Source organism: Nematolebias whitei, chromosome 10 (genome assembly GCF_014905685.2).
Source record: "Nematolebias whitei isolate Nwh7 chromosome 10, NemWhi1, whole genome shotgun sequence".
NCBI lineage: Eukaryota > Metazoa > Chordata > Actinopteri > Cyprinodontiformes > Rivulidae > Nematolebias > Nematolebias whitei.
In genome coordinates, this window is record NC_056507.1 from 10048259 (window position 1) to 10075415 (window position 27157).

The 27157-nt window shown below is 40.4% G+C and overlaps 1 protein-coding gene across 1 annotated transcript in view; it reads right to left on the reverse strand.

Moving 5' to 3' along the window:
* Positions 1–6293: 6293 nt before the first annotated feature.
* LOC119416132 (guanine nucleotide-binding protein G(o) subunit alpha) overlaps positions 6294–27157 on the reverse strand; it is a 105792-nt gene continuing 84928 nt past the window's right edge. Inside the window, exons 7-8 of the mRNA XM_037683322.1 lie at positions 9523–9676; positions 6294–6956 (exon numbers count right to left, since the gene is read on the reverse strand). Coding sequence (XP_037539250.1) covers positions 6769–6956; positions 9523–9676 — 342 coding nt within the window. The 3' untranslated portion in view covers positions 6294–6768. The remainder of the gene's footprint in view (positions 6957–9522; positions 9677–27157) is intronic.

The following is a 27157-nucleotide window of genomic DNA, read 5'->3' on the forward strand; positions in this document are numbered from 1 at the left end:
AAAATTAGCCATGTTGTTATTTTCCATATTTTGCCAATTAATGTAAATGTGTGATGTGTTAAACTTTGATTCTGTAAATAAATGACCGCATTCATTTTGATGGGTCAAAGATAATTAACGTCTCACGTTACATTTCTAAATTCAATGCACATTATTATACAGTCCAGAAAAATGAAAGAATCCGTTTAATTTATGAATATATCTCATGCATATGTTCATCTACAACGGTGTGGTCATTATTGTCGAAGGCCTTTTTTAAATCAACCAAAACGCTAACACAATACTGTTTTTGATCAACAGCAGTTGTTATCTCTTCTATTAGTTCCATGAGAGCCATTGATGTTGAATTATTTGCTCTAAACCCATACTGACTATTAATTAAAATATTCTGTTTATCTATGAATCGATCTAATCTGGTTACAAATAATTTCTCTAATATTTTTGAAAATTGTGGCAACAAGGATATTGGTCTGTAATTAGTGAACACACATTTCTCAACATTCTTATAAAGAGGAGCAGTTTATATCCAGCTATTCACAGGGGGCTGAGTGATAGTAGCAATAACAGCATTGTAAGAGGGGAACAGTTGGACATGGAGCTTTAGTCAACCAAACATTGAATTTTTGCAGCATGTCACAAATCCATGGATTAAAGCAGAAAGAAATATTTTGACTGAAATTGTTTCAAACCCAGAGGTTACCCAACACATTTACCTCTCAGTATGTTTCTAAATATAATCGAGCTTAGCTAATCCAAACAGCCACACCGAGTTAATGCTATACCATGACAAAATTATTATTTTTAGACATTTATGATAAATTACAAACACCTGAAAGTGACTCTCAGAGAGGACTTAACAAATTAAAGTTAAACACAGTTGGACACAAATCTCTGCTACAATCTGGAGCATAAATATTTAGTGTTAATCTTCATTTAGACGCGCTAAAGCAGCAGAAACAGTTTCTCTCACGGTGAGAAAAACTCAACAGGCTCCCACAGCCGTCCACGTCTCTCCCCCTCTGACCTGGACTTTGGTCACATGCGCAGGTTGTACATGTCTGCACGATGACGACGCTGCAAACACATTAACGTTTAATACAAAGTTAGACTTTAGATACAAAAGTCCAACGGTTCCGAGTCCAACACTGTCCCTGCTTGTTGTTGTCCGACTCCACATGTGAAACTCCATGCGCCTCCTCCTTCTGGACTCCTGCTCGCGTACAACTACCTGGTTAATAGATTTTTTTAAGGGTAGAAATTTTATTTGAACAGGCAGCTCCCAAGTGGCTGTTGTGTTTAAAATGAGTGTTTATGTAATTATTTTCAGTTTACATATCAAATATAAGTTTAATTCATTCAAGGCAGTCCTATTTGTTCATAACTTTATTATTAGTAAGACTGAGAGTTACCGGATCAAAGCAAAGTTACCGGAACACACCCTGTCAAAATAAGAGAGTCCCCGGATCCTCTTCTGGCAGGATCCGGCTCAAATTAAAGCCCTGTTTCTAACCAATTAAAACAAATTTTCTGATCCAGAAACAAACTTTTGGAACTACTGGTTAAACTGTTGAACTCAGTTTAACTGAGGTTAAACTCTTCAGTCCTCGGACCCACAGAACAGGCTCTACAAAGCTTCAAAAACAAACCATCCATCATCTTACCTCCTTCATCCTTTTCGGGTCAGTGGTGTCCATATCCAGCAGTCACTGTGTGAGAGGCGGGGGACACCCTGGACAGGTCTTCAGTCCATCACAGGGACACATAAAGACAAACAAACATTCACTTTCTCACTCACATCCAGGGACAATTTAGAGTTACCAATCAGACTAACGTATGTTTTTTCATGTCTGTGGGAGGAAACTGGAGTACCTGGAAAAAAAAACCAACGATTTGATCTGGAGAGCTTCTTGCTGAGGCGGCAGCTCTACCAACTGAACCACCGTGCCACCTCAAAGACAAACCATATGCAATTCTGCAAAGAGTTAATGAATGTTCACTGACAACAATCAGGTTATTTTACTGTTTGGCTGTGGTAGCTTGATGGCCAGTGCTGCAGTATTGTAATCCCAAGGTTGCAGGTTTGAGTCCAGGTTAATCAGGATGGGCATTCGGTGTAAAACAACTGCCAAATCTTTTATGTTTATTTTTTATTTTTTATGCGAGACGGCTGCAGGAGCGAGCAGCTGAAGAAAAAACAAAAACAAAAAAAACCTAAAACCTTTTTTCTTTCTTTTATTTAATTAGGTGTCAAAAAGAAATAAAATGAAAATGTATGACTGGTCGAAAAGGTGGGAATAGATTGCATCACACCCATCCACAGCCCCACTGCTGCACTCAAACCAACAAACAAATCAGTTTGTTGCCAGAGGAAGAAAAAAACCCACAAAAACCACCACACTGTGAAAACTCAGCTCATCTTTTGGTTTTGTTGCTTCTCTAGTGAAGAACATATTTAAGAAGCACCTGGTCGACGCCCTCGCAGCAGTGGAGGCAAAACACCCGACAGGTAAGCTGTGGTCTCAGGTGAGTGGGTCGAGTCAGCCGGAGACATTTTAAACTGTTTATCTGCTGCTTCTTGAAACAATAAATCTCTGCAGCAGATGTTTTTTTTGCTGCCAGCTGTGAAGAGCGAGTTATTAAAATGAGATTAGAGCTCATCAGGCCCGTCTCATGAGGCGACACCGTGTGCTGCTGACAATAATCCTGCAGCTCTAATCTTTTCACTCGTCACACCCAAACATTTCATTTCCAATTACAGAAGCTGTTTCATGTCCCGCTGAGACGTCCACACAGGTGTCTTTATGTTTCAGGTGAAAACACTTTTAGTGTCTGACACCAGCAAAGACGGGAAGTTCGGATGACGTCAGAGCTCTGAACACTTTACATCCAGATGGGACATTCTTGATCCTCTTTCCCATCCTGTATCTTTACCCGCTTCTTCATTTCCGGGTCGCGGGGGGTCACTGGTGGCCATGTCCAGCAGTCACTGTCCAAGAGGTGGGGGACACCCTGGACAGGTTTACAGTCCATCACAGGGACACAGAGACAAACAACCGTTCACAGTTTAAAGTTACCAATTGTTCTTGGTCTGTGGGCGGAAACCGCTGCACAGACAACATGCACCCAGAAAGGCCCCCGGCCAGGATTCGATCCGGCGACCTTCTTGCTGAGAGGCGGCAGCTCTACCAACTGCGATACAGTGTTGTCCATCCCCCTTTTCCACCAAATAAAATCTAATCTAAAGTTGTTAAACTCTGGAAAAAAACTACTTAAAATTTTCATAGTTTCAAAAATCCAGGTCAGAGCGCCAAGGCCCCCGCCTTCAGCTGGACTGGACTCACCGTGCAAGAGGCAGGGGACACCTGGACAGGTCGAAGGTCACGACTATCAAGTATTGACCTTCAATCTCGAGCTTTGAGCTCACAGATTTCTACAGATTCTTCTAATCTGTTCACGAGATTATGAACTGGAGATTAACGTCTTTCATTCAGGAACTTTATTCTGAAATTGTTGCACTAGTTTTAGACAGTTTTACTCAGACCACTGAACCTCTGCCCATCTTTACTTCATCCATTCACTCTCTCTCACACCCAGCGATAGTTTAGAGTTTGGTGCCTCTTTTTAGACTCAGTCCTCTTCCTGATGTTGACAGTTAACCTAATTAGTTGTAAAATGCTCCTCCAGAAGGTCCAAACTATTTAGCCTCTTGCTGCACTCGGAACAACTTTTTTCAGATGTGTTGCTGCCATAAAATTAACAGAGACCCACCCAGTAAAGGTGCAATTTCTTAATTTAAACATAAATGTTTTCTTTGTTCTATTGTTAATGAAATATGAGTCTAAGATTTACAAATCATTGGATTCTGCTTTTAATTACATTTTACACTCCGTGTCAATTTTGTCTGAAGTTGTTGTGCATATTCAGCGTTGGGTTTTTGGTTTTAGGAAAGAAAATTTAAAATTTTTATAAAGCAAAAACAAATTTTTCATACTTGTTGTCCCCATACTTATCCAGACCTGCACAGTATTTAAAATTAAATCCCACATACCGTATTTTTCGGACTATAAGGCGCAATATCAATGAACGGGTCTGTTTTCATACATAAGCCGCACCAGATTATAAGGTGCATTAAGCGAAACAAAACAGTCAGATAAGTCAAACTTTATTCAACTCATTCACAAAAACCACATAAAATTAGTTTGAGGTCAGCAAGCACAACCAGAATTAATACATAAGGCGCACCTGATTATAAGGCTCACTGTTGATTTTTGACAAAATTAAAGGATTTTAAGTGCGCCTTATAATCCGAAAAATACTGTATTTGAAGCCTGTAGATATTACAAATAACTTTTTTTTTAATTTGCAGCTGAAAGTCAGAAAGTCAGATGTGGAAATGCAGACAGATTCAGAGACAAGAAGAAAAACGAGTTTCTTTTTCTGTAGTCATGAAAACAGTGGCTTTTTAATGTAAACACTACATTCGATTGATTTTTTTTTCCAGCACGGACATCCCACATGAAATAACAACCATTCACTAAAGAAGAGAAGAGGGAGAGGAAGAGAGAAAAAAGCTGCACAGAAAAAAAAAGCATTCACTGGGTAAAGAACAGAAGTTGAAATTAATCTGTGAGAACAGAACAGAATGCCAAAAGTCTGACCATCGTGTCGTTTTACGGTTTCTCTTTTAAAAACTAGAACTCAACAAGGCAGGAAAGAGGTTTATATAGATGACAGGAAACATAGATTAGGTATGAATAAATAACAAATTTCCAAATCTACTTATTGTGTGTGTTTGTGAGTGTGTGTGTGTGTGTTGTGAGAACTGTGCTTTTCATTATCGACCTGGAAGGAGTGAAATAAACTGAAAAAGGACAGAAGAAGAAGGAGGAGGAGGAGGAGCATGACTTTATACAGCGTCGATGTGTGAACATGCGGCATCCCTAACTAGCGGACGCAGCGAGAAACGTGCTCTCCCCAGAAGTGTTTTTTTTTAAATAATAAAAAATAGATATTGTTATAATATTATATTTAATCGTTCTGAGTCAGGCTAAAGTGAGGACATGGTTCTAATGCAGGGAAACAGGCAGAACGGTTAAAGGAGAAGAGATTCGGGGATCAGAGTTCAGAGTGTTGCAACAACATGGGGGGTCGTCCGGGATCATCTCGCTGTTACACGGGAACAATTTTTTTTATGTTTAATTTGTTTAAAAGAAAAGGAGATTACACAGAGAAAGAAAAGTTCTGTAGCTACAAAGCACAAGAAAGATGATCTTTTACTGGCTTTAAACCAGTGACCCTTGGTTTGACTTTTATTGTCAAATAAGTGAAGAATTTGAAACTTTAATCAGTGTGTGTGTGTTGCTGCAGGAAGTCTCAAAATCTGCACTTTTATAATAAAAAAAAAAAATCTGAAACCAATCCCCTCTCTCTTTCAGCTGCTGCTTGTTACTCAGTTTATTATTTTTTTTGAATAATTTATTATAATTTGCACTTTTTATTGAACGGTTTTGTTTTCTGAACAGTACTGGTGTGTAACTTTAAATCACAAGTTTCTTTAATTAACTGGTCAGTTTTATACAGAGTCTTGAGTATCTCATGCTATCTGTGACAGGGAGGAGGAGGAGGAGGAGGAAGGAGGGTGCCCTTTGACCTTGAAATCTGGACGCCTGGGCGCCATGCAGGAATAAGCTGAGAGGAAAAAGAGGAGGATGAAGATGAGATTAAGTAAACGAGGGAATAAATGATGATGAGAGGCGTCAATTAAGAAATAAATTAATCAACTAGTCAGGAGTTTGTTTTATTAAATGGATCGTTAATGCTGCTTCTAAAAGCGTAGCTATCTACAGCGCAGTGCCTCCGTTATGCAACACTGATGTTTCCGACACCAAGCGCTCTTCCTGTTGGCTCTAAAGCTCGTGGTGGAAGGCCAGGTTCAGGAAACAGAAAGCCTCACTTCCTGTCGATGAAAACCAGGTTTCAAACAGAAATAAAACAAATCATTCAAGAAATAATAACAAAAAGAGATTACAAACACCTTAAGATGTCTTCTCATATGTAAACAAAGACTAAAAAATTAGCATGATTATTATTATTTTCTTCTTAAGGTTCTGACGTTTATGGTGCTTTTTAGTGCTATTCTTATTTTTACATCTTTTTGAGAAAGAAAATCACAACTAAAAGCAAAAAAAAAAAAAATAATAATACACAAATACAGGTGTCAGGTGAGGCATAACGTGAGAAAAATCAGTGTACAGACTTGTAATAAATATAAAAATCCAAAATTAAACAGCACACGTTTTATCATCATAAAAATACACAACAAAAAAATCAGAAAATAACTAAATACAGGCTTCAGTTTTGTTAAGAGCAGAAGACACGGCTGACGGCGTGAGAACGAGCGGGGGCTTTCATCGACTTTGTTCAAGAAGTTGTCAAGGCTGTGGGGTTTTGGGTTTTCCTACTAAAACTAAATTTGTTTGCTTGGCAACAGACTGAAAAACAACAAGGGGGGGTGGATGGGCTCAGAGCAAGAGGAGAAAAATCAAAATCATTTTATATATATATATATATATATTCATATTTAAATGTACGTAAGCCTATTTTTAAATTATTCTCAATATTAATATGTACCTAGTTGGATTTTTCATTTTTCATCATCATGGCCATCATCTTTTCCACAGCAGTGCCAAAGGAACGAGGGGGAGGAGGAGGGGGAGAAAAGAGGGGATGGGGGAGGAGGGGGTGGAGTTACAGGGTGTGTGGGCGTGCTCAGTACAAGCCACACCCTCGGAGGTTGTTGGCGATGATGATATCGGTCACAGCATCAAACACGACCTGGATGTTCCCCGTATCCGTGGCGCAGGTCATGTGACAGTAGATTTCCTTATTTGGAGAGCGGTTCTTGCTCTCGAACTGTGCTTGGATGTAGGCTGCTGCGTCATCGTAGGTGTTGGGACCTACAGAAACAAACAAACAAACAGAACCCATAAACATAAAATAAATATTCAGATAACAGAAAGAAAAGGCACTGAATGGTCAGAGTTAAGACGACACACTTTTATACAGAATCCATAGATCGTTTCAGGTTTTGTATCAGGCAGATCAGAAGTTATGGTCCTGACAAGCAAAGACCTGGTTTTAACTTTGACCTTGATTTGTGACCTTGACCTTAGAGCTGAGGTGATGAAAGGTATACGCAACACGAATGAAGCTCCGTTAAATTATCTTGAGTGAATCAGAAGTTATGGGCGGGACAAGAAAAAGTTTACAGACAGACAAAGACTATACCATAAAAATAAAAATCCAATGAATGAGACATTCCCCATTTCCTTTAGTCCTGTTCTCAGTCGACCCGGGTTTAAAATGTTCTTGCTTGTGGATAACTAGGGAGGACACCACATAGAAACAGGTCAGCGTGACGATCAGAACAGTTCACAGAATCAGAGTGAATCATGGGAGTCAGGAACGAGCAGGATTGGCTCATTGTGTGAAAAGGCTTATCGAGGTGAACTGAGTAGCCGGGACTCAGTCCCTCCGTTTGTCCAACGTCAGACTTAGGACACAAAGTCTGTCATCTTTATTCTGTCTCTCAGCTGCTGCTTCAGCTCTTGTCGTGCAGGTTTCAGACGTTCTGCAGAACTTTAACTCTCAGTCGTAAACAAACGCCAACATTTAAAGGACCACATTCCTCCGATGGCTTATAACTCAAAACTGGACCTGTCCAGACCGGTCCTCCTCTAGAATCAGAACTCATTCAATCAGTCAAGCAGCTGTTAACCAGTGTCCTCCCATCCCCAAAAATCAGAGGGGTTCTAAAAGAGTTTCTTGTGATTCATGTTCAGGACAGTTCAGACTTGTTCACTGCTTGTGTTTATCTCATCACACGAACCCTGAGGCCTGTTTGAAGAAGGCTGCCAAAGAAAACTCAGGATTACAGATAGTCGCCTGAAATTTGGTCTGGTAGTAGCTGAGACTGACCCCGACACAGGAAATAATCAGAGCGGAGCGACACATCAGGTGTATTTAGCCTTTCTGAGATGTTCCCGCCTCCTTTTGGGGGACATAACTCCTCCACCAAGACTGGTGGTGAACGGAGCAGCTTCAAACAAGAGTACGGCGTTTTAAGACTTAAGTCATCCCAGAACTACGGCCCATTCAGAAAATAGTTTACATTATCTGTTGTCTCTGTTGACCAACGATCAGCAGCGTTTCGTCTCTGTTGACCAATGATCAGCAGCGTTTTGTCTCTGTTGGCCAATGATCAGCAGCGTTTTGTCTCTGTTGACCAATGATCAGCAGCGTTTTGTCTCTGTTGGCCAATGATCAGCAGCGTTTTGTCTCTGTTGACCAACGATCAGCAGCATTTTGTCTCTGTTGGCCAACGATCAGCAGCGTTCTACAGAAAAACTTTGGAAACCTGAATCAGATATGACAAACGACACCCTGACGTGTCATGAACTGAACCCTCACTGGATGTACGTCTACAACAGATTTCATTTTGGAGTCAGTCCAATTCAAGATGGCGTCAGAAGCTAAGCGACCTTAGAAAACAAAAGCATGGCTATAATTCTGTCAGGTTCATAGAAACTGTGATTACATTTGTTTAGCTGAGTGCTAAAATGTTTGGCAAGATCTTGCAATCCTACCTAAGCTCACGCATGATGGTATGTACAAGGTTTGATCTTAACAAGTCCATCTCTTCTCATCATAAAACAATCTTAAACTGGAATTATACTTCATGAGAAGTGAAGAGATCTGACCTCTTTGATGCAGACGAGAGACCAAAATGACCTCATTTTATTCTCTCGGGAGCTCCGAGACGGTTCTAAACATGAGATCTGAGCAGACTTATTTCTCGTGGGGGTTAAGCTTCAACTGTTGTGTGACTGGCCAGGAATGTGAGGTGGGCGTGGTTAAGGCAGCCATGCTGTTCTGGAGCCATGCAGTGGCAACACTGGCAGAATTAGCTTGTGGAAGCTAACATTAGCTTCTGGGATTCGATTTTTTCGGAGTGACAGCGGATCTCTCCTGTGCTGCAGGATAAATGGCAGAACTCGACGGTCGTCAAAGCAACTTCCTGAAATAAGATGTTCTCCTCCTCCTCCATTAACAGAAGACCCTCCCTCTCTGCGGTTGTCACAGTGTTGTCAGAACATGAATCGAGAGGTTTCTGTCGGCGTAACACAATTTTTCATTCAACCTTTATTTATTACAGGTTAGTCTCATTGAGCCACGAGGACTCATTTACAAGAGAGACCTGTTCCAGCAGAACATATAAAGTACAGACAACAATATCTGTAAAACAATGGCGTGTTGCAAGAGGAGCTGCCTCATGGAGATCGGGAGTGGGGTTTCTTTGGAGTATAAAATGCAGCTTTTATGACTAACTTTCTGCAATAGCAGGAAATATAAATGTCCTGCGAGTGTTTTTTCTCTGTTGTGAAGACACAAAAATCACAGAGCTTTAATTTTTGTAATAAATCTTTTAAAAGCTAAACCTTGATATTTTGGCGACAGCTGTACCTGTGTATTCTGGGAAGCAGATGCTGAGAGCAGACTTCTTGATCTTCTCTGCAAACAGGTCCTTCTTGTTGAGGAAGAGGATGATGGAGGTGTCGATGAAGAACTTGTTGTTGCAGATGGAGTCGAACAGCATCAAAGACTCGTGCATACGATTCTGCAGCCAAGGATGGGGGGAAGGGCGGGGAAACGATGGGTGAAACAACGAGAAGGAAAAGAGGAATGAAGGAAAGCAGAACAGATGAGAAGAGGATTACAGCAAGATGGAGGACGAGTCAACAAATGATGAAACAAAAGGAGGAAAAGAGAACATTTAGAAATTAGCAGCAAATCTGCAGAATAAATACTTCCATAAAAAACCCCCGCCACTTTCCTGTTAAAGTTTATTAAAAGAACGATTAGAAAACAAAGAAAGAGACAATTCTCAGAACATTTATTGTTTCTACAACAAAACTGAGGAGAAACGTCTTCATCCCACAATGAAGTACTCCAGTTGCTCAGGATAATAAATATTTACACAAATAAAGGCGGTGATACATACAGAAATACTGCCTGGCACTTACCAAATACTTACATGATACATACCAAATATGTACCCAGTTCTTACTTGGTAACTACAAGTAACGGTGCATACCAAGTAATGACTAGGTATATACCTTGTACTTAACTAGTAACTACGAGGTACTCACCAGGTACAGACATGGCATGCACTCTCTAAATACCAAGTATGCACTTGGATATCACTTCACATTACAACTCAATCTCTGTAGGTACACAATAAGGACCAAGTATTTACCCAGTACTTTTCAAGTATCTTGTACTTACCCAGCATGTGTCCGGAATTTACCTGGTACAATTCTGAACTATGCTTGGTATTAGTACTTCAAGCACTTACCGTGTATGTATTTGGTGCTTACTGTTTGTGTACAGATACTTATCAGATATGTGCAGGGTATTTACAGGTAAGTATCTTTTACAACCCAGGTACACTGTAAATATCAGGTAAGTACAAAACAAGTAATGAACATTTGTCCCTGTAGTTACCAGGTACGTACCTGTAAGTACCTTGTAAGTACCCACTACGGTTGTATCATGTACTGCAACCCAACAAACATTACTGAAGGCTGAAGGTGAACAACATACTTCCTGTTCTGGATAAAACTCAGCTGATTAATTATTTAAGACAAACATCCTGAAAACGCAGAGAGAAAAATAAAAACTCGGACCAAGTTACTCTTGTGTCGTTTTATTTTCATCGCCTCTTTTAAAAGTACACGTTTCAATAATTTATCTGAGTTACAGCAGGTACGTTTCACCTCAGTACAACTGAATATTTGCAAACACAGCCTGACACAACGGTTCCTCCGATCCGGCACCGCATCTACAGAAGCTAAAGTGTCGGCTGGTTTGGACACGACGTAAACAAATGATCTCTGAAAGGTTGAAGGCTAATACGCTGAGAGCACATTAAAGGCATCAGCGTGAAATCTGCCGGGCGGAGTTCATTATCTCAGCTCTCTGACTTCTCCTCAGCTCTGCCGAGGCTTAAGTGCTCATTAGAGCAAGTGGCAAAGTTGAGCAGGAACCTCGTATGAGAAGATCACTCAGAGGCACTTGCAGGCAGAGTCATGTTTTTAAATCTGAAGCATCAATTATTCAGCAAGCCGACAGGATTCAAACGGCTTAAAGCTAACGGGGAAATATTTGGCACTTGGGTTTCACTCGGCTGAAACTTCTGAGCAGGTTTTGTTGCTGCTGCAAAAGACAAAAACACGACATGAAGAGTAGCTAAAGAAATTCATTTTAACGGCTGAGTGCTGAATGCCTTTAATGAAGGAGCTAAAACTGAGCCCGTAAAGGCTAAAGTGAGGACAACAGAAGCTAAAAGCTAAAGCAACAGAACAGTACGAAACTTTGCCAGACACTAAAGCTAAACAGCAAAACTTCAGCTTAAAATGAACAAATCACATGCTTAAACTAAAATACAAACAAATAATGAAAATAGCAAAACAATGTTTTAAAGTAGAAAAATCTGCTCTAGCTAAAATTAACTAGACTGTAATTAAAACGAGCAAAATAAATGTTAAAATTAGCTAATTTACGTACAGCTAAAAATAGTGGAAGAGATGCTCAAGCTAAAAATCAAGAACACGGTATCTAAAACTACCTAAACAGTTGCTAAAGTAACAAATAATAGCTAAAATAAAAACAAATGGTTATTAACTGTAGCTATTGGTAGCAAAACGTGTTGAAGCTAATATAAAAAAAAAAAAAGATAATAAAATTAGCTAATCAAATTAGCTAAGTTAAAACGCTGGTGCTAAAGCTAAAATGAGCTAAACAGCAGCTAAAATTAGCAGCGAAAAGGAGCATGATGGTAGCTTAAAGCTAAAGGTAGCATAAGATGATAGAAGAAACACGGCACCCTGAAATACATTGTAAAGAGAAAAATGTTTTTTTTTTTTTTAGGAATTGAAGAAATTCATGTGTACTTTTAAAATATAAACCTAAAATCATAGTTTCGGATCAAGCTGAACGTTTTGATTTATGAACGGCTCAAATGACACAATGTGTGTGGAAGTAGCTAGAAAGCTGTCAACGTTCACATTTTAGTTGACTTGTTTAAATGCAACGCTTTCAGCATACTTTCAGCTATTTTAACCTTTAATTTATCAAAACATTCAGCTCATTCAGGACAACTTTTGGATTTAGTAACGTAACTTTTTGAAATATTAAACTTGCACAACTCTTAAAAACCTTAAAAAACTCTGTGCACTTTTAATTCAATTTTAGTCTTAAGCTACTGTTTTGCTTATTTTACATTTGTTTACGATCGTTTAAACTTCAACCATTCAGTTCCAGCTAAAGCAAAACACACACACGCACACACACGTACGCACACACATACAAAGGCAGTGATTGGCTCATTGTTCTTCTCTCGGTGGAGAAACATCAATCCTGTCTTTATCTTATAAACTCCTAATTGCTTTAGCGCCACAGTGGGACGGTTTTATTTCTAAGAAGTAATCAGATGTTCCGCCACGAGGTCAGTCCCCCTGGAACCACCCACACACGCCGGCGAAACGACTTTTAAATCGATTATTAACTGCTTCGAGTTGTTTGAGACTCCAACTTAAAACTCACGTTTTTATGTGAACGAGAGCTCCAAAGCAGGGATCTTAAAAAAAATCCTCCATTAAAACGTATTTTTTTAGGCGGAACAAGAATATTTTGTACTGCTGCGATAACAGTAACTTATCTACCATGTTTACCACTAAAAATGTTTATGAATTAGCATTTTAAATTGTACATTTTAAACTACTACACCTGGTTCTGAACTTGATGCAGCGTTTCAGGCTGGTTAAGAGAGAATGTGATGCCTCCTAGTGGCTAAAACTGCAAACTGCAACCAAGTGATTCCCAAACACACACCTAATGACCCTCAGGTGGGAGGGAGTGCGATTATAACTCATGTGGCTTCATAAACAAAGCATTTCATGCAGTTTAAAGCTTCATATCCAGTTTGAAGATGGAAAAGTTCCCTGGATGGGAACGTCTTCGACTACAGAATAAAAGTCCACTTAATTTCATTTTTGGATTTTCAACCAATTGATGACCGTCACTACTAAAAGAAGTCCTGACGATCTGTGGGCTGAGGTATTTTAGTAACAAGCAACATGGTGAAAGCAAGAATAAAAGTATTTTTACGTGAACTGCAGTTCTCTAGAGATAAAAACACATCTTTTCTTATTTTGATGCACAGATAAATATAAAAGTTTGATGGTATTTTAGCCATTAAATGGCCACTTTAGAAAATACAAACATACGTGAGAACATTTTATCAACGTTAATGAGTTGTCGCCATTTTTGCATCTGCTGATGTGGCATCTTGAATTAACTCTAGAAGTTCATCCGTCGTGGACGTACATCCATCAGTCTGGGGTTTCATGAGACATTTTGCTAACAGACACATAAACACTCAAACACACAGATAAAAACATTATCGCCCGCCTTTTGCTTTTTTGTTGCAAGTGAAGACGACGATCGACCATAAGCGGACGAGGCAGCAGGTTTATGACGAGCGTCTGGTTTTCAAAACCCACAAGCCTCCTTCTCCCTTCAGTGTGTAATTAATCCAGAAATACTGACTACACTGCAGCACCCAAGGGCCGATGTTGTCTTTAACACACACACACACACACACACACACACACACACACACACACACACATATACACACACACACTGACCTTTCCTACACTATTGGATGACAGTTTGTAAACACACACGCAGCCTCAGGGAGCCTCCGTCTCTAATTAGTAAATTTGGCGCAGACGCAGGATAACGAGCTGATGATGTCATCGACCCACTTTAAAAAAACTAAACGCCATCTTGGAGCAGGAAGTGGAGCTGCATCCTCTCAGTCCGGACGAGCCGGGACGAAGAGGAAAATAGGAGCATGAATAAATAAAGATGCTTTCTGCTTCAGTCATGAGGGAGACACAACAATCAGAACGCTCGCATCAAACTGGGCCCTCGTTCTGGATGGTTCTGATTAATCTGCGGTTCTGGAGCCACATGGGGACCATCAGACTCTCTGCCGCTCAGACTAAAAATAAAAGTTTTCTGGTCTGGTTTTATGCAATATGTGCATTATTTCCCTTTACAGGATGACACTAATTATGCAGAAAAGACTCCAAGTAGGCGGAGCTTCCTGAGGTTTTTTCTTAAGCACGGTGGCTCAGATGGTAGAGCTGCCGCCTCTCAGCGAGAAGGTCACCGGTTCAAATCCTGGCTGGGGGCCTTTCTGGGTTGAGTTTGCATGTTCTCTCCGTGCATGCGTGTTTTCTCCGGGTACTCTGGATTTCCTCCCACAGATGAAAAACATGCATGTTAGTCTGATAACTCTAAGGTGTGAGTGAGAGAGTGAATGGTTGTTTGTCTCTATGTGTCCCTGTGATGGACTGGAGACCTGTCCAGGTGTCCCCCGCCTCTCGCACAGTGACTGCTGGATATGGACACAAGTGACCCCCGTGACCCGAAAAGAAAGAAGTGGATAAAAGATGATGGATGGATGGATAGCACAAGTTTATATTACCTGCTTCCATGAAAGGCAGGCGATCATGAAAGTCAAAGTAATCGACGGTTGTACAAAATCTAGATTTATTTGGTCTGACAGAAACATCTGCACCAAGGTTCAGGCAGACGGTGCCATTATTTACGAGGTTAGTCTGTATTTCACCTCTCAGGACATCCTCAGTCATTCTGTATTCACACAGGCATGCTGCCTTTAGGATGAGATTATTTAATATGTTTATTCTTGTTTATTTTGTCAACGCACGAAATGTAAATGAGTTAGTCACGATTCCTTTAAAACTACGCATTTGGCTTTATTGTAAGTTCACAGTCAAAGGCAAAAATGATCATTTTATCAGGTTGTAAGCAAATTTAATCAAAAGGATTGGCTTCTGACTGAACTTATCTACTGCGCTACTTTGGACCTTTGATTAAAAAGGTTTGAGAACTACTTCCTTAGAGTCGCAGCAAGCTCAGAAAGGCTGAGATTGTAGAGGAAATTAACCAAGAAAGATAAAATATCAGAAGTCTCAACCAGCCAACCGGCGAGTTTAAGGTGAGGAGATCCGATGCCACGTGATGACATCACTCACAGCTGCCTCGTCTGAGAGCCTCCAGGTGGCACCCAGGTAAACTCAAACATCCACCAGCACCCTCAGTACAGTTTGCAGCTGCGCAGGTTGTTGGCTATGATGACATCAGTGACGGAGTTGAAGATTAACTGGATGTTGCTGGTGTCTGTGGCGCAGGTCTCGTGGGTATACACGTCCTTGTTGGGCGATTTGTTCCTGCTCTTGTATTCTGACTTAATGTGGGCGATTCCCTCCTGGTAGGTGTTGGCACCTGCAGTCAGGAAACACAAACAGCGTGAGGCGGGAGTCTGGGCGCAGCTTTTCAAAGCATTAATCGTCTGAAGCTGCCTGATCGTGGGGCTGCCCTTGGTTCGTCTGCATCAGCACCGCTTTGTGATCGTTTCTGGAAACGTGACCTTTGACCCTGCGGCTCAGCAAACGTTCTGCTGAGGTTTGCTCTGCTGCCTGCCAGCTCCGCCTTCATAAAAATGATGCATGGACAACTTTTTCAGTTGAGTTTGAGGAAACGTGATGGGAGGTAATATGTTCTGTTAATCTTACTGCAATCTGACAGATTTCTCATGTTTGTTAATCTCCACTGCCTTGCCGAAGCATCACCCGTCGGCGTTCGTTCCTTCACGCTGCCGACAACCTGGAGCTCCTCAAACTGATTCAACGTTCACACATCTGCTCTCCTTTCTTTTTTACTTTCCCTTTTATGTAGTTTAACTGATTCTGAATACTTTGTGCTGATTTAGTCATTCAAATATCAAAACAGTCAACTCATCTGTTTTTTGTAACTTTTGAACTTAAGATTTAAGTTAATTTAAAAATATTTTTCCCATAGAAATACATTTAGATCTCAGTTCCTACAAAAACATCGTTTTAGTTGAAATCTGCTTCAGCGTATTTGTCCTGATTTTGTCTTCCTATGCAACGTTTAGCTTTTGGCCACCTACATTTACTGTACTTCTGCTACCTTTAGCTTTTAGCTACCGCTCTGCTACTTTTGGCATTAAGCCAGCCTTTTGCTACTTTTAGCTATTGCCCTTCTATTTTAATTTTTTAGCTTACCGTTTGCTACTTTTAGTTTTTGTCTACCAATATTGTCTTATGTTACTTTTAGCTACTATTCTGCTACATTGAACTTTCAGCTACTCTCCTGTTACTTTTAGCTAGTCTTTTGCTACTTTTAGTTTTTAGATAGCTTGGATTGTGTCTCTCTTCAGGTTAATCTCCATGATCTTGGTCCACCAAGTCTCTTCAGGTCCGTCTCCGTGGCTTTGGTCCACCAAGTCTCTTCAAGTTTGTCTCCATGGTCTTTGTCCACCAAGTCTCTTCAGGTCTGTCTCCATGACCTTGGTCCACCAAGTCTCTTCAGGTCTGTCTCCATGACCTTGGTCCACCAAGTCTCTTCAGGTCTGTCTCGTGGCTTTGGCCCACCAAGTCTCTTCAAGTTTGTCTCTGTGGCTTTGGCCCACCAAGTCTCTTCAAGTTTGTCTCCATGACCTTGGTCCACCAAGTCTCTTCAAGTTTGTCTCCATGACCTTGGTCCACCAAGTCTCTTCAGGTCTGTCTCCATGACCTTGGTCCACCAAGTCTCTTCAAGTCTGTCTCCATGGCTTTGGTCCATCAAGTCTCTTCAAGTCTGTCTCCGTGGCTTTGGTCCACCAAGTCTCTTCAAGTCTGTCTCCATGGCTTTGGTCCACCAAGTCCCTTCAAGTTTGTCTCCATGGTCTTTGTCCACCAAGTCTCTTCAGGTCTGTCTCCATGACCTTGGTCCATCAAGTCTCTTCAGGTCTGCCTCCATGACCTTGGTCCACCAAGTCTCTTCAGGTCTGTCTCCATGGTCTTGGGCCACCAAGTCTCTTCAGGTCAGTCTCCATGATCTTGGTCCACCAAGTCTTTTCATGTCCATTTAGTCCATTCTTCATGACAGTTCCTTCAGGTGGGATGGTGCTACTTCTGTCTTTAAATTAAACCAAAGTCCATAAGGTGGACTGAGGTCTGGACTTTGAGTGGACAATTCCAGAACCTCACTGTCCTACTGGAAAGTGGACTTTTGTCTCAAATTCCTGGAAAAGTTTCTCTGTATTTTGTTCCATCTTTCCTTCAACTCTGACTAGTTTCCCAGTTCCATTGCATGATGCTGCCACCACCGTGCTTCACTGTAAGGAAGGCATGATGAGAGGTGGCAGATTAGCCTCAGACATGTCCATGTCTTTGAAGTTTGGTCTCATCTGACCAAATCAACGTCTTTTTCCTGCCACTCTCCTATGCAGCTTCTAGTGGTCTGATGGACAAATTGGACCACTATACACTCAATCAGGGTTCTCTTTGTCCTCCTGGATGCTTCTCTGGTTAAGATTATTCTTGTCCGATCCGTGACTTCTGGTAGACGACCTTCTCTTGGCAGCTTTGCTGTGGTGGCATCATCTTTCCATTTCCCATTAATGGATTGATTGGAGCTCCGTGGGATGTTCAGGGTTCTGGGATATCTTTTATACTCCGACGTGACCTGTGTGGAGATTTCCTTGGTGTTCAGGATGTCATTGCGCAGTTGATTCTGGGGCCCATCAGATCCTCTGAGATCATCTGACACTTAAGATTGCTCACAGGTGGATCTTATTCATCAAAGCATTTGTTTATTCATTTATCTTAAACAAACTGGAGTATTTCTGGATAATTATTGCTGTAAATCAAGTTAAAACTAAACTCCAGGTTGTAAACAAATCAGAATGATTACTGAGAGGAACGAAGACTTTTACGAGGCCTGACTTACAGTTTGGCTCATTGACAAACTGTAAAACAAAATTCAAATGGAGACCTTATTTTTACTACGTGGTGATCTTCGGCACCAGACCTACTGCGTGTCCTCTCAGCTCCGGTCCATAATTAACTAGTCCTGTCGTTGTGCCAGCACTTGGCACGGTTGAATTCCTCCTCGTGCTTTAGGGATGAGTCTGATCTCAGTGATTGGAGTAATTTCTGGTCCAAGTGTTGTTAACATGGCTGGCAGCCATCAGCAGCTCTGTCGGTCTGCTTCAGCAGGAACTTCATCAGAGTCCGGCTGAGTGACGCGATGAAGAGGGGAAGAAACGGCTGTGGAATTTCAATCCTCTCTTTCTCACAGTGCTTCTCGTTTTGCTTTCTTTCTACCAGGCGTTCCCACAGACTGCTGGTTCTGATTTTCTCACACACTCTCTCCCTCTCTGGTGTTCTCACTTTTTGTTGTTCTCCGCCGGAGTTCGGTTGTTTTGTTTCTCTCTTGTGGCACTCGAGCCCCACCAGTTTGGATCTCAGTAACACTCTAGATTTCTTTTAGTTTCACAGTTTTTTTTTAAAAATTCATTTATAAATTTTGGGTTTATTTCACAGTCTATAGACGTCCCATGATATCTGACTGCTGAAAAACCTAAACAGGCAACAGCCTAACAGATGAGCAGCATTTAGGGACACATTTAGTCATTTCCCATTTATTGTGCAGAAGTATGTTAGCATAAAAAAGGAGTGTTTTAAATGTATTTATTGTATTTATATTTATGAAAGTTTTTCTTTCAGAGTAAAGAATCCAGGTTGTTTGTATTCAAGTAAAACTTAGAGTATTTTTCTTAAAATTAGCATCTTAAAATTCACTGCTGATGTTTAGTCCTGCAGATTTGGAAAAACCTGTTCAAAACTAGATCAAAATGAGCACCTTGACAAAATGACTTGTCAGTGAAACAGCTAATGACGTACACGAAGATTTCCCCCCATAGACATCAGAGATTTAGTTAAAACTAGGAGCCAGCCCTTTTAGAGCTCTACAGCTTGAAACCATCATTCAGTTTAAACGGGTCACAGAAAGTTGTACTTTGCATGACAGAACTGCTGTTTTGATATTTTTAATAACTTTTGCACAATTGCACGTTAAGATTTCTAGTTTTTGTCTCATTTTTTAAAAACACAACATTTGACAGGTTTTAGCTCACACAATCTAACTTTTGAGAACTCTAAAATGCTCTAATCTACTAGAAACAAATTGTATTTAAATCAAAATAGGTATTTTTGTTTTCTTTCAACCTGTATGACTCTCACTGCTGTAGGACTTAGACTGCAGACAACGCAGACAAACTACACAAGCCTTTAGTTATATTTCAGCTTAAACTATTCTCTTCAACACTGGGAGTCAAGTGTCTTTTTAATGTTTTATTTCCTACAATAAACACTGCAGATTGATAAAAATTCACGTGTGACTAATAGTCTTCAGCCACTCTCAGTTCAAGAATTTTTAGTTTATAATAAATAAATAGTTTAATAGTAAATAAAATAGATTTCACACAACAACTGTTAGTTTGAGGCTTAATTTTCAGTCTCTGTCTGCCTCTCTTAACGTCTGCTGTTGGGGAGTGACAGACACAGTTGTGTGGTTACCATGGTGACCACATCCAGCCATTGGTAACAGCTTTAATATTGCTGTCAATCATTTTGTTTTTTTTATTCTTCTTCTACAGGTTAAATCAAAATGTAATTTTATCAGCTCAGAATATTAGAAAGGAAGTCCCAGATTACTGTCAGGACTTTTTAGAGAAGGAAGTTGATGGAGGGTTTCTGGAAGTAGCTGTTGTTTTTGTTTTGAAGACACCACTGAGGTCAGCTCAGAACACAAAAACTGTGGCCATGGTGGAAATAACTTAATGTTTACTTGTATTTAAGTAAATCTTCTAGAGTATTTATCTTAAAATTATCATCTTCACTGTTGATGTTCAGTCCGGCAGATTTGGAAAAACCATCAATAAAAAATCAATTTAATAACATTCTGTTTAAACTCGCTCTAAAATCAAGACTTTTAGCTTTTTTTTAATGAAAGTGCTTTTGCGGGAGTGGCCCTGCAGCTTCGTTCAAAGCGTTCGAACGTTCATCCTGAAGGATGTACCGGAGTACTTGGGGAAGCAGATGGACAGCGGCGACTTGACGATCTTTTTTTTAAACAGGTCGCTCTTGTTCAGGAAGATGATGATGGACGTGTCCTTAAACCACTTGTTGTTACAGATGGAGTCGAAGAGCTTCAGAGACTCGTGCATGCGGTTCTGCAGGAGAGAGGTTGGTGCAGGTCAACTGGGCCATAAAAACATCTCGCAGACATTCAGACTGTAAAACAAACAATAAGACGCGGGGTCTGAGCTGACTCAGGGACTGTGAGGACGTCTCAAAGCAGAGAGGAGAACAGGAAGTGTTCGTCCTGAAGCACTCGGTTCGCTGCAGAAGTTCAACGAAGCCATGCATGCTGAGCTTAGCAGCGCGTTTCTGTCGGCTCGGACCTGGTTCTGTTGTAGCGGGCCACGGACCCGGTTGTGTTTTTAAACACGAGCGACGCTCTCTGGACAGTTTTTCTGTTTTTATACAGGATTTTATGTCCAGAACCAGCAGTCCAGGAAGTAAAAACTCAACCGCGGGCGTTCAAATAAACTAAATTAAATCAGCGAAGCTGCTTTAACACAAGCACTGATGCAGCACAGACATACGAGCAAAAGCAAGCTTTTTACACTCTTTTTTGGACAAATAGACTACAGGATGTTTATTAAAACACTTGAAATGATTAGAATTATTAAAAAAAAACATCTAGCACCATGTAAGAAGGAACCATTCAAAATGCCGGCAGTTCCCTTTAAAGTAATGGATGCAGCAAAAAGCAGCTGTAGTTTACAGCGAACGGCATTTAAACAAACTAAAGAATTAAAACTAAAGGTCCCGTTCTTACTGTCCAGGACTGCCACACATCCACACCTCGAACAGTTTTTATTTCTTAAGACTGATCGGTAAAAGAAGTTAAACAGTTCTTAATAAAAAAATGTAAAAAAACTCCACAGGATCCTCAAAACTAAAGAATAAATAATGTTCAAACGATTTTACTGAAAAGTATCATGTAAAAATAAAGACACTCAGTTAAAATATAATTTTGTGTTTCACCTTCCTGCTGCTCTAGGTTCAAGCTGAAGCCTTGTGGGTTGTTCTGACCCTTGGGCAGCAGGAGGGTTAGGGTTGATCCATACAGGACCGATTCATGCAAATTGTTTATGTTTCTGCTCATCCTCTGAGTTTTTACAGCAACAAGAATTCACAAATGATCAAATCAGTCAGAGAGAAACTAACAAAGGTTTTTGTAGTTTTGACGTGAAAAAAAAAGATTCTTGTTGCACATAAAGTCCCAGATAAAACTAAATAATCAATCTTTCAAAGTGAGCTGAAAGCAGTTCCTCTCTGGTTCTGATCCACTTATCCCGGAAGACATAAGAAGAAGGTGATGGAGCCCATCAGAGGTGAGGTGATCACCTGCAGGTGAGCTCAGACGTGGCTCAGGAAGACGTGGTTATTTAGCTAAACAGCCAAACGGATTAATCAGAAACACAGAGGAACCACTTTCAGCTCCCGGTGGAAGCGTCGGCTCGTTCTGAGGGTTTCATACCTGTGTGTGGGCGGAGCATCTGCAGAGCATCTGGTAGCCGATTGGTTAGAGAGGACAGTCGATGGCGAGAGTGACAGAAGGAGGAGCCAGAGATGTTGCAGGGCGGAGCTTAGCGCAGCAATAGGAAACGCAAGAAAACCGCCCACCCACCCCACCCATCCCAGTCCACCACCCCACCCTCCATATCCAGACACAAACACACACTGACACACACCTGCTGATCGTGTGTGTGTGTGTGTGTGTGTCAGTGTGTGTTTAAAAAAGAGCCACAACAGAAACACAAACCACGCAGATCCTAAACAGGAAGAGAGGAACGAAAAGCATTTCAGTGACAAAACAACAAAACAACAAAGCATGATTTTAACTTTAAGTGAAAACAATTCACATATAAATTATAAACATCCTTTACACAGTTTCCATTTTTAAACGTTCCAGAATCACATTTTCAAATTTTCCTCTCATGTTTCTGCTCGCGTTGCAAACGATTCCTGTAAACTTACAGAAACTTGTACGGAAGACCAGGACTGACAGAATTATACACGAATACAGAAACAAATAAATGGCTCATTAAAGCAATAATGTACAATATGAGTAGCGGTGTGTTTACTGAACGTGTGAAGCCGTCACAAGTTGTCTTGGGCCGGACATGACGTCTGTGCAAAAGTTTTAAACCACCCCAAGCTTCTTTTAGTTTTCTTTTAAGTAGCTGGTAATCTCCTAACGTGGCTTTTAACGTGTTTTCAGCTCTCGTTCGAGCTCAAATCCTGTTTTGTGTCAAATTTAGTTTCTTTGGGATTTTTTTATGGATTCAGCAAAAAAAAAAAACCCAAAAGGACCAAACGGTGACAGGCTGATAAGAAGAAAGGCCTGAAGATTTTTTTAAAAGTTGATTTTTTTGTTCATTTTGTGACATCATCATGAGTTTAGGAACCTTTTCACGCCTGAATGATTTAGAGGTCAGAGTTTTCTGAAAAGCAGCCAAAATTCAACAAAACAAACTCTGGAGAACTCTTAAAGTCGGTCTGTTAGGAAGGAAAACAAAGAAATAACGAGTGATGTGAGACACGGTGATGTGTGTGCCGTCACAAGCGGAGCTGATCGTTTAAACGATGGGACTGGAGATCCCAGGTCAGCTCAGGCTGGACATGAAATGAAAAATCCAGTTTCACTCCTGTTCTGGGAAAATGTTGCTTTTTAATTAAACTCCCCTCAGAGACGTGGGTTTAATGAGCATCCAAATAATGAGTTCCTTCATCAGAACCAGAACTGCAGGCGCCAGTTATTTATTTTTATTCTGAGCCGACGTCATAAAACGGACAGAAAACGTTGGACTCACCGACAGGTTTGGTTATTTTTCCTGGTAATTACAACTCCTGCGCTCGTGTTTATTAAGAATAATGTTAAATAGACGTAATAATGTTGATCAGAAGATTCTAAATAAAAATTTATTTTGCAATTTGAATGAAATATTTTCTCTTTGTGCAGCTTAGATATAATCTGACAGCCAACAATCAAGGTGATCGCAGTTTAGATTAATCTATAAACTAATAAAACTGCTTTTTAAAAATTATTCTAAAGGACGAAATGGATGATAATGGGTTGGACCGTGTCTGTTAGTAAAATATCTCATTAACTACAGGCCAGGTTCAAATGATCACTAGGTGCATTTTTTTTTTCAGAAGATAAACTTTGAGTCAAAACAAGTAAAGATGGCCGCCACAGCTGATCGACCTTAGAATACACAAAAATGGCTAACTTGGTCAGTTTTGTAGATACTGAGCCAAAGTTTCACGTGGTAGTAGCTGACAGTCATCCCCAACACATTGAACATGACATCTTGCACTATTGCATTAAGAGCTAGGCTTGTCATGATAACAAATTTTGCTGGGCGATTAATTGCTTCAGAAATTATTGCGATAAACGATAATATTGTTGGAAATTTGACAATAATTAGTGTCTCTTGAAGAAAAAAATGGGCGGGAGGCCCCTTGACATGACATGGGCTGTTTCTGTTCGGTTCTCAAAATGGTGGACGCTCGGTGTGGTTTGAGCTCTTTAGCATAGCATTTTTTACACAAAGCTTTTAATAAAAAAAATCAGTAAACAAGTTCTCAGCTTCTTTTAGCAGAGAAAAAACTTTTTACACGAAGGCACTGGTTTCAACTGTGAACTTTGGAGCTTCGACAGGTCAGAGGTTTATTCCCGAGGTCGGCCTGTTAGCTTAGCTCGTAGCTTAGCTTCTCAGCTTAGCTGCTTTTAACGATACAAAAACGCGATTTTGGACGGTTAAAATGGATTTTGAAGAGAAAAGCGAAAGGGAGGGGTCAGAGAAGAACAGCGGAGTTGAACTTTTTGTCATCCAGTGTCTTCAGTAGAAAGAGAGAGACACGAAGAAATGATGAAGCCGATCTGTGTTCTCATTATCATTTAAACCCGACTCCATCTGACTCACGGTGAACAGTCCGCGGTTGTGAAGCCGCAGAAGAAGACGTGAAGTCACGTGCAGCACGTCGTGCTCACAGGAGGAAACATGGAGGTGACAGGTTAGCATGGGTGGGTCGGTTCTGAAGTTGTGCTGTCAGAACAGACTAAATTATCATGTGACAGGATTGTTTGGTCCAGTGTTTATATTAGAGCTTCCTGCTGCTCCGGCACAGAGCTGCACTGCTAGAACAGGACGGACGTACTGGAAGTAGGAACAAAGCAGAGAATCGATCTCTTCACGTTAGCATTGATACGGTCCGACACCAACGGTAGTTTCTGTCAACTGGGACTAAAATGTGACATGTCTGTTCAGCCTGAGCTCGCTTTGAAAACATCACATATGGATCTGATTCAGTACCACATACCTGGGTATGGGTATGATGACCTGGGTCGGATTAAAAAACAAGTCAGATTTGTCACGTTCAGACTGCCATACATTCCTTTATGGGTCACATATGAGGAAAAAATCTGATACGTTCCACTTCTGGCTGCAGAGTGAACGTCACCTAAAGCTCTGTCCTGAAAGGAGGTGGGTGATATGAATTCATGGAAGACGTGCTTGATGTCTTCTTCTGTGGTTTTGAAAGCTCACTGGAACTGCAGCTCATCTCCAGCTGTGGGAAACGATCGGCCGCTTACGTGTCAGGTTGGGTTTCTGTCTGTAAAATTGCAGCTGCGCTCAAAATGTCATGCTGACCTTACACTGTCAACATTAAACATGCACGCACACAGGGCTTGTTTCTGTTTCCTGTCCGGACGGCGTTCTGATGCGACGCTCGATGACGTCAGGAGGACCGGAGCAGCTCCTGAACACCGACTCCCTCTCAGGAATCTTAAAAACAGCCGCGGATCCAAAGCAGCCGTTTGTTTTTGGGATAAACGAGCCTTTAACAAGGAGGCGCTCCGTTAGTGTCGTGTTTTATTATGATAAGACCACGTCGTGTCTGAAATACTAAAATATATCCAAATCTTTTCAGCTTAATTTGTGGTCATTTAAAATATAAATTACAATCTTATGAAAATGTTCCTAAAATAATTAAATGCAGTGATTTGTAGGTCAATCTGTAAGTGCTCAGGATAAGTGTTGGGGATGACTCTCATCTACTCCCACATCACACTTAAGCTGTTTAATCTGTTAAAGCGACTCACTAAGAGACATGTTTGCGTTTGATAAGGTCAGTTAGCTGTGGCGGCCATGTTGAATTAGGCTGACTCCAGATGTTAGTTGCAGATTTTTATCCAGGGATTCTGCCACTTTCATTACAATCCAAAGAGTGGTTCAGGAAATATTTTGCTAACAGAAACAATAAAACACACACACAAAATTACATGATCACCCTCCTTCCAAGGCAGCAGGTGATAATTATAACTAATATTAAACCAAAAACTTACTTTTGTTTGTTAAAAAAAAAAAACATTTTGAAAACATCTCTACATGCACTGACTTCAGTTGTTGTTTTATTTTTTTTTTTACCCAGAATCCCCTGTTGTTTGTTGCGTCAGGTCGAAGGATTTGATTAAAGACTCAAACTCAACGGTTGACAGCGTTTGTATTTTTGTAGAAGAACCTGGATGAGATGCAGCTCTGTGGAAACGCTTCATGAAGCAAATGAAATGTTGACGCTTTCGGTGTATTTACCGACATATTGATTTATTAAAATAAAATAAGACTAAATTAAATCAGCTGCTTATCAACAAGATGAGAGGAGTTCTTTAAGGTTAGGCATGAGGATTAAGTGAACTAATAACCAATCAGACAGAAAGTATTTTATGAAACAGCTCATCTGAGTCTGAGACTTTCTCTGGGTTCAGTGGATAAAATCAAGTCTTTCTTGTCCTAATTGAACGAGACATTTATCCCTTCCTGTCTGAAACTTTTACACAAACTGTCGTTTACTGTCGGCTTAGCTTTGCTCTCAGAAGTAGAAACAAACCGGCTGTCAGTCTGAAACTTATTAAACAAACTTTAATTAAAAAGAAGTAAATGTACACCTCCAGTGCTGACAAAGTTTGGACATTGTGTAAAATGAAAATAAAACAAAATCCAATCATTTGCAAAAGTAATAAAGACATTTTATTCACAGTGGAACAAAGCCAACATGTCAAATGTTGAAGCGAAGAAAACGTACGGAGTTTTATTTAATTAAAAAAAGGAATATTAATTGAATTTTATGGCAGGATCATGTTTTAAAGAAGCTGTTCCTGGAGCAACAGTCAGTCACTAACGAGGTGAATGATCAGCAGGTCAGTCAGAGGACTGGAGATAAACTGAGACTGTCAGAAGTAAAGACGGGAAGAGGTTCTGCAGTCCGTCTAAAAGAATAAAGTTCCTGAATGAACGACTTTAATCTCCATCATCTCCAGTTCATAATCTGATGTACAGATTAGAAAAGAGCGCTAGCAGGTGGAAAAGAGCAGAGGACGCAGGGAGCTGAAATCATGACATTCTGTGCTCTTTTAGAGCGTTTAGAAACATTGTTTAGAATAATGCAAGAGTGTGGGAAGGGTATGTACATGTATATATACATTTACTACAATAAACTACTACTTACTACTTGTTCTGCAATTCCTACTTCACGGTTTTTCACTTATCACGGGTCTTCAGGGTACGGATCCCCCGCGATAAATGAGGGACTACTGTACATTAATACTAATAAAAACTATCAGTAAAAAATTTGCGAGAGAGACCTTTGAAAATTTTCAAATGACAAATATTTCAGTGAGAGGGAATCCTGTATATATTCATCTCAAATTATATGTCTTCATTCATCAGCGAGGATAGTTAATCACGCAGTACTTTCACTCGTATACGTATCAGGAACAACCTCTGACTTGTGGTGTCAGTTTACAGCCAATAACAGAGACTTCAACATGAATGCCAAAGCAAACCTGAACATGATTTAAACAAGAGCAACCCATTTCCAAACTTAGAAACACAGTAAACAGTCAGAAACACTGTAAACAGTCAGAAACACAGTAAACAGTCAGAAACACAGTAAACAGTCAGAAACACAGTAAACAGCCAGAAACACTGTAAACAGTCAGAAACACAGTAAACAGT